Source organism: Sinocyclocheilus grahami, unplaced genomic scaffold, assembly GCF_001515645.1.
Source record: "Sinocyclocheilus grahami isolate Dianchi unplaced genomic scaffold, SAMN03320097.WGS_v1.1 scaffold7482.1, whole genome shotgun sequence".
Classification (NCBI taxonomy): domain Eukaryota; kingdom Metazoa; phylum Chordata; class Actinopteri; order Cypriniformes; family Cyprinidae; genus Sinocyclocheilus; species Sinocyclocheilus grahami.
This window is the reverse complement of record NW_015511503.1, coordinates 781-9,172: the sequence shown is the minus strand read 5'-3', so window position 1 is coordinate 9,172 and position 8,392 is coordinate 781. Positions and strand designations below refer to the sequence as shown.

Below are 8,392 nucleotides of genomic sequence, written 5' to 3'. Positions count from 1 at the left end.
ACTGTGATAGATATAACCTCAGAATGCCAAATATCATCTGATTAACTGATTTGACTGTTAAATCGGTAGATCGTTATAATAGATATAATCTCAACATGGAAAATATCGGCTGATTAATCGGTCTGCCGATTATAGCAGTAGATCGCTGTGAAAGATATAACCTCAGAATGCCATAAATTGTCCAATTAATTGGCCTGTATTTGTGTGTGTGTGTGTGTGTGTGTGTGTGTGTTTGCGGCAGGTGTGGCAGCAAGGGAAACTGCTCAAGCTCTGAGGACGTTGGCCCAGGCTGCGAGGGGAGTGGCAGCGAGTACCGTGGAGCCTAAAGCTGCAGCGGCCATGCTGGACTCCGCCTGTCACGTGATGGAGGGCTCGGCCATGCTAATCCACGAAGCCGACCAAGCCCTAGTGTGCCCTGGTGATGCCGAGAGCCAGCAGAGATTAGCACAGGTAGGACAACGCACATTAAACCACATGCAATTTAAGACAGATGTCCACCCATCTTCAAGAACATTTATTCAGTGACAAGTAGATGCTGAAGTAGAAGTTTGGTTACATAGTTATCCAAAAAAATAGTATTTATTCATCTTTATTTGAGGCCAGAATAGTTTTTGTCGTCTTCAGCTACTGTGTTAAAACCAGATCAGTCTCCCATCAGATCCCTCTTGGCAATTATCTCCAATAAACGGAGCTATTTTCTATTGTCTCTCTGTTTCTCGATGACCTTTTTTTCTGGAAGGTGCCAGCGTGCCTCCTGATTCGCACAGGTTCCTTTGGGATGCAAACATATTGCTTGGCATATGTATGTGACAGTGGCATAAATTAGGGACACAGATTTCTCTGTTGTGCCGAGGGGCTGATTTGAATTTTAGATTCACGCCGCATCTCTCTGGGCCTTTGTAGAGTTATTGGTGGGAATGTGTGTGTTTGTTGGTGTTTTTCAGGTGGCGAAGGCTGTCTCTCACTCCCTCAATAACTGTGTGAACTGCTTACCTGGACAAAAGGATGTGGACATGGCTCTCAGGAGCATAGCCAGCTGGCTGTGGCTTCCGGGAAGTTCAGCCAAGACTTTGATGAGTTTTTAGATGCTGGCATTGAGATGGCCGGACACACTCAGGTACAGTTTTAGTGCCCTCATAGAGCTGAGAGATGGTTTATGACGTGCTTTACCCACAGAGAAATCTCATTGGTCAATGTACATTTATGCATTTAGCAGACGCTTTTATCCAAAGAGGAAGTCAATCCAACAATATTCTTAATACACAATGCCAGGTTTGTTAGACAACTATATTAGGTTCAAAATCCCACTTACATAACTGCATATTGATCAAATATGCTCTTTCTGAATGTGAATTTGTTGCTTTACACAACATTTTGCTTTCAGTGAAATAACACTAATGAAAATTTTTCATGTACTCACTCACCAAGGCTGCATTTATTTGTTTAAAAATACAGTAAAAAGAGCAATATTGTGAAATATTATTGCAGTTTAAAATAAGTGTTTTCTATTTGAATATATTTTAAAATGTAATTTAGTCCTGTGATGCAAAGCTGAATTTTCAGCATCATTATTCCAATCTTCAGTGTCACATGATCCTTCAGAAATCATTCTAATATGCTGATTTGCTGCTCAAGAAACAATTCTTATTATTATCAATGTTGAAAACAGTTGTGCTGCTTGATAATTTGTAGAAGCATACTTTTTTCAGAATTCTTTGATTTGAACTTCAAAAGAGCAGCATTTATTTAAAATAAAACTTTTTGTAACATCGTTCAAAAGTGACAGTAAAGACTCTTATCATTTAATGCATCCTTGCTGAATGACTATTATTTTCTTTAAAAATAAAATCAACTTTTGAAAGGTAGTATACAATAGTTAAACAACTACCCCCACTCCCCCCAAAAAATGGCGGTCACATTTTCTAAAACTCTATAGAAAATTTTGAAGTTCTGATTCATTTGTTAATTAGTGCCTCTCATTTTATTCACTCAGGCACATAATCGTTCCAGAGAGCATGAAGATGCTCCATCCTAATGAAATCTTTGATGATGTTCTGGTTCTGCATGTTTTGTTGATTAATTTGGAGAGGCAGGAGAGCAGCGGGGTTGATGGAGCGTGACATACCCATTAAAAGATGATAGTGTGAGACACAGAGATCTGGCAGGACAGGACAGGCCGGAAGCCATCAGCAGATAGTCTAGCTCTGTGAAACTAAGGTGCCCATCAAAATGATGTGTAAAATAAGAGCCACAGTTTGCTCTTTAAGGGCAAAATTAGAAAAACACATCAACTTGGCTCATGAATATTAATTATGTGGTATCATATAATTAAAATTCAGTAGGCCTGCAATGCCTTGTTTAGCACTGTTCTTTACACAAAGCTGTCATATGGCTACAGAAGACGTGAAATATGTTGCATAAGTAAGCCGTATGGACCACATTTATGATAATATTTTGCATTCTTTTTGCAGTTTGAAATTTTATTAATTTATAATTGCATGGAAAAGTATTACAAGCAAGTTGCAGTTTACATCTTGCAGACTGTTTTTCTCACCATTCTAAGTTTACATCGTGCAAGAAGAAAAGTCAGAAGTGTGAAGTAAAAAGTTGAAATTACCTTTGTTTTTATTCTGTGGCAGAATAACTATCCCTTTAAATTTTGTAACCATAAAATATAACCTCTTTTGAAAGAACACTGCACATTTTTCTGCTGAAATAAAGTTAAAGAACAACATCGTTTGACTGCAGGCTGAGCTGCCATCTTCTGTTTCCATAGTCCAAAGATGACCAGATCCAGGTGATTGGCAACCTGAAGAACATCTCTATGGCATCCAGTAAGCTGCTATTGGCTGCCAAGTCCCTCTCTGTAGATCCAGGGGCGGCAAACGCCAAGAACCTCCTCGCAGCTGCGGCACGGTAGGAATGAGCTTCATTCGGCAGTCTAGGGAGAGTTTAGTGATCATTAACCAGTCATCCTAAGGTCACCCTGCTGGCCAACGACAAAAAAAAGAGCTTTCGCAAAATCAGAAACTGTGTATGAGTGTGTGAGGACATGCTTACTTAACCATATTTTGAGACATTTGTATCCAGAAGTGAGCTAAATCTGACAAAACCTTTGGGGGCATCCTCATTTGTTAAACACTGTAAATAAGTTTTGTATTTTTCTTTTTTTTTCTTTTATGTAAAAATGCAGAAAGTTTTCTGTTAGGGTATGAATTAGGGTTAGATTATATTATTTATTAACTATCTATATAAAAACAATCACACTTTAGTTTGGGGACCAATTCTCACTATTAACTAGCTATTAACTACAGCTTTTACCTCAATAAACTCGTAAATTGCTGCTTATTAATAGTTAGTACGGTAGTTAAGTTTAGGTGCGGGGTCAGATTAAGGGATCTAAAATATGATCATGCAGAATAAGGCATTTATTTGTGCTTTATAAGTATTAATAAACAGCCAGTATGATAGTAATATGCATGCTAATAAACTAGTTAATAGTGAGAATTAATCCTTAAAATGAAGTGTTAAAACAATAGAATTCTGTTGAATTATCTATGTTCTGTCTACCAAATATCCCCTTGAGGAAAACAAATAAATACACATTACTAGGTCGAGCAAACATGTTTGGAGAGTGGGTTTGCTTGTTTATCTGTTTTTTTGTTTGTTAGTTTGCAAGTGTTTGTGTTTATGTGTGTATGTTTGTTAGTGTATGAGTGTTTGAGCAAATGGCTTGTTTGTTAGTGTGAATGTTTGTCTTTGTTATTATGTGAGTTTTGTTTGTTAGTGTGTTTTGTCTGTTAGTGTGAGTATTTTTGTGTATTAATATGCATTTTGTTTGTCATTGTAGGAGTAGGTTTGTTTGTTAATGTGAGTTTTTTGTGAGTTTTGTTTGTTATTGTGTATGTTTTTGTGTGTGTGTGTGTTTGTTAGTTAGTGTTTGAGTTTTGTTTGTTATTGTGCTGGCATGTTTGTGTTTGTTGTTGTGCGAGTATGTTTGTGTTTATTAGTGTGTCAGAGAGAGTTTTGTTGGTGTGTGTGTGTGTGTGTGTGTTTTGTTAGTGTTTAAGTTGTTAGTTATTGTGTATGTTTGTTTGTAGTGTGTTTTTTGTGCTTGAGTTTTGTTTGTTATTGTGTGAGTATTCTTTTGTCTCTAGTGTGCATGATTTGTTTGTTAGTGTTTAAGTTTTGTTTATGTGTGGGCGTATTTTTGCTTGTACACGCTAGGCTTGCTGCGATAGACGGTGTTTTTGATTATACCGGTGTTAAGCCGCAACACCGGTTACGTCATTTGCCTACCCCGGAACCGGCCCCCACCATCGTTTAGATTTTTTTATAGTAACAAAAATCATTTAGCCTAGTTCAGTTAGAGGACAGACATCGCGCCATCGCACACCACGGAGCAGGAGTCAGATTTGATTTATCACAAGAGGAGAGCGAGTCGAGCTGACTGACAAGAGTGAGGTGAGAAAGACAAGACGATGGCAGAAGATTGTTTAGAAAGGAAATGCAAAGGCGCCTGTTTGGCAATATTTTAAATTTTGAAAAGCCTATTGACAGGAAGTTTTTTTTTAACATTCTTTTCTTATTTATTTGGTTCCACAGTGTTTGCTGATTACTTTATTTAAACTTTGTGTATTTTTATTTTATTTTACATCAAGTTGTATATGCCGTGCTTCCAAGCTTTCTTATTCGTTTTGCTAATAAACGTTCTATGTTTCATATTTATTTGGTTCCACAGTGTTTGCTGATTACTTTATTTAAACTTTGTGTATTTTTATTTTATTTTACATCAAGGTGTATATGCCGTGCTTCCAAGCTTTCTTATTCGTTTTGCTAATAAACGTTCTATGTTTCATATTTATTTGGTTCCACAATGTTTGCTGGTTTTATATACCTATTTAAACTTTGTGTTGCCTAAGTAATTTGTTATTTTATTAGGTATAGGCCTATATGATGTATTTTTATTCGTTTTGTTAATAAAAGTTCAGAGTTTGACCTTGTTGTTGCTTGAATTGAGTCAATGCTGAATTGCCCCTCATTTGAAAATGAAAGTAAAACACGCAAGGCGCTTTTTCAAGCTATTTGAAAAGCCAAGAAATCCGAGGAAAAGAGGGAAAACTCAAACAAACAATTGCTTGATGCCGAATTGCGGCATTTGCCGCTAATTTGAAAGTGAAAGTAAAATTTGCATGCCACTTTTACAAGCCATTTGAAAGCAAAGAAAAGAGGGAAACTCAAACGAACTAACACCCCCCACCCCCACACACACCCCAACGGTGATGCCGGTATTATCGGTGTTGTCACTCGTCGATTAACCGGTGGGAAAATTTCCTCACCGTCACAACCCTAGTACACGTGTTTGTTTGTGTGTGTGTGTGTTTGGTTAGCTTGTATATTTGTTTATTTATTTGTTATTTGGATTTTCTTCTGAGTGTTTTTGGGCTTGTGGTTTTGTTTTTATTGAGTTTGCTTCTGTGTTTGTTATTTTGTGTCAGATGTGTGTGTTCCATCCAACGGCCCCACACAAGCATAATAGTACAGCATAATAGACAATAAATAATGTCATAATGAAAATCTAAAAAAGGAGAATGGTTTTGGGCTTGAGTTACATTTAGGGCCAGAATAAGGGGATATAAAATATTATTAGCTCAATATAAAAACAATAGAAGTCAGTGGAAAGTACCTATCATGATGAAAAAAAAGTGTGTGTGTGTGTGTGTGTGTGTGCGTGCAAGCTGCAGAATCCTCTCAGGTACCACAGGAAAGCAGCTGCTCCTGAGGGTTTAGAGCTAGATTGATTGATTTACTTTCCTTAATGAAGGAGAGAGTAGACTGACACGCATACATACCAACACACATATACACTTACTTGCATCTTGGCTCATATGAGTGTAACAAAACCTAGTTTTATCATGATTCTGCTACATTTCTAAGACCTCAATGTTAGTGTTTGCTTCCTATGTTTAGAAGGGACTGAAAGCTCAATGAGTTTGTGAAAAATAGATTTGATATGTGAAGTCTTTAACGGAGCTTTTTGTGTCAGTCTGACTGTGTGTGATTTTCTGTTTCAGAGCGGTCACAGAGAGCATTAATCAACTCATCACACTGTGTACCCAGCAGGCACCAGGACAAAAAGAGTGTGACAATGCTCTACGAGAACTTGAGGTACTTGAACACACACACACTTAGTCTCTCAAAGTGTTATACATTTTATATTTGAGATTATTATTGATGAAATTATCATGATATTGTACTTCTATGAATGTCAACAAAAGTAATTTTTCATATAAAAATACAAATGTATGAATATGAATATTACAATATATTATGTTTTTTTTATGTGTGTGTTTTTTGTGTGTATACACACACACAAAACATATATATATATATGTATATATGTGTGTGTATGTGTGTGTGTGTATGTTTTGAATTATTTCACATATATTTCGACAAACAGTATGAAATAAGCAAGATGAGGGCCTCTTTGTTTCGTTAGGTCTTCTCTGGTTGTCTTACTCATATAAGATCAACATTATATCATATTTGGCCTTAGCCACAGGTCAATCATGTACTCAAGTAGAGCCAACGATGATGATTTGGGGTCTGTGAATGATTATAATTTGTCAAAACCTGTGTGTGTCTCCAGTAATCATTTTGAAATAGGCTGTTTCATCCTCACATACAATGCTTCTTGTTCATCTTCCGAGTAGTGTGTTTTTTATTACATTTATGAGCCTTGAAATTCTTTGATATACTGTAAGTTAGAAATATCTCAACAGGCATGTTCAAAATCTTAAAGGATATTAACTTCTCCCTCTCCCACATACACACAGGCTGTTCGAGGAATGTTGGACAATCCCAATGAGCCGGTCAGCGATCTCTCTTATTTTGACTGCATTGAGAGCGTTATGGAGAATTCCAAGGTAAAGAATCCATCACAATATTCCAGAATTCTCTAAAGAAACTTGTTCGTGCCAAATGTTTACACATCTCGCCGTCTGACTGAACAGGTTCTCGGGGAATCCATGGCTGGAATCTCACAGCACTGTAAGACGGGAAACGTGCCAGCATTTGGGGATTGCGTGGGTGTGGCATCCAAAGCGCTGTGTGGGCTGACTGAGGCAGCGGGACAGGCGAGTTTTCAGCCTGATAGTGTCTGATGCTGCTCCCACAATGCACTTGTAACATTGTGCTTCAGGAATGCAATTATAAATTCAATAGCTAAGTTTTATCAACATCATTTGATTTAAATTAACAACTTTTAACTTTTAATTTTTAAACACGTTTGCAAAACATTTAGCTTTGGTAAAGTGACATTTCTGAGGGTAACTGAATAGTTGGTGGGAAATAATGTAGGATAGGGCTTGTTTTGATCCATCATAATATGATATAATATAATGTTACATTATATCTTGAGGTGTAGGTATGTGTATATATATATACAGTGGGTACGGAAAGTATTCAGACCCCCTTAAATTTTTCACTCTTTGTTATATTGCAGCCATTTGCTAAAATCATTTAAGTTAATTTTTTTTCCTCATTAATGTACACACAGCACCCCATATTGACAGAAAAACACAGAATTGTTGACATTTTTGCAGATTTATTAAAAAAGAAAAACTGAAATATCACATGGTCCTAAGTATTCAGACCCTTTGCTCAGTATTTAGTAGAAGCACCCTTTTGATCGAATACAGCCATGAGTCTTTTTGGGAAAGACCCAACAAGTTTTTCACACCTGGATTTAGGGATCCTCTGCCATTCCTCCTTGCAGAGCCTCTCCAGTTCTGTCAGGTTGGATAGTAAACGTTGGTGGACAGCCATTTTTAGGTCTCTCCAGAGATGCTCAATTGGGTTTAAGTCAGGGCTCTGGCTGGGCCATTCAAGAACAGTCACAGAGTTGTTGTGAAGCCACTCCTTCATTATTTTAGCTGTGTGCTTAGGGTCATTGTCTTGTTGGAAGATAAACCTTCGGCCCAGTCTGAGGTCCTGAGCACTCGAGAAGGTTTTCGTCCAGGATATCCCTGTACTTGGCCACATTCATCTTTCCCTCGATTGCAACCAGTCGTCCTGTCCCTGCAGCTGAAAAACACCCCCACAGCATGATGCCGCCACCACCATGCTTCACTGTTGGGACTGTATTGGACAGGTGATGAGCAGTGCCTGGTTTTCTCCACACATACCGCTTAGAATTAAGGCCAAAAAGTTCTATCTTGGCCTCATCCGACCAGAGAATCTTATTTCTCACCATCTCACAACTCCATGCGGGCTTTCATGTGTCTTGCACGGAGGAGAGGCTTCCGTCGGGCCACTCTGCCATAAAGCCCCGACTGGTGGAGGGCTGCAGTGATGGTTGACTTTCTACAACTTTCTCCCATCTCCCGACTGC

General features: G+C 37.9%; 1 protein-coding gene across 1 annotated transcript; it reads left to right on the top strand.

The window, feature by feature from the left end:
• The first annotated feature begins 1,045 nt into the window (after nt 1–1,045).
• LOC107577853 (talin-2-like) lies at nt 1,046–7,163 on the top strand. The gene is made up of 5 exons (XM_016263885.1): nt 1,046–1,117; nt 2,777–2,916; nt 6,075–6,168; nt 6,837–6,926; nt 7,014–7,163. The coding sequence occupies exons 1-5, from the start codon at nt 1,100–1,102 to the stop codon at nt 7,161–7,163; spliced, it is 492 nt and encodes a 163-aa protein (XP_016119371.1). The 5' UTR covers nt 1,046–1,099.
• The last annotated feature ends 1,229 nt before the right edge of the window (nt 7,164–8,392 follow it).

What these genes read in the sequence shown, in the direction of transcription:
- LOC107577853 (XM_016263885.1), top strand. An exon ending in ATGCTCTACGAGAACTTGAG is followed by an intron (nt 6,169 to 6,836) that starts GTACTTGAACAC and finishes ACATACACACAG; the next exon opens with GCTGTTCGAGGAATGTTGGA. An exon ending in GCGTTATGGAGAATTCCAAG is followed by an intron (nt 6,927 to 7,013) that starts GTAAAGAATCCA and finishes CTGACTGAACAG; the next exon opens with GTTCTCGGGGAATCCATGGC.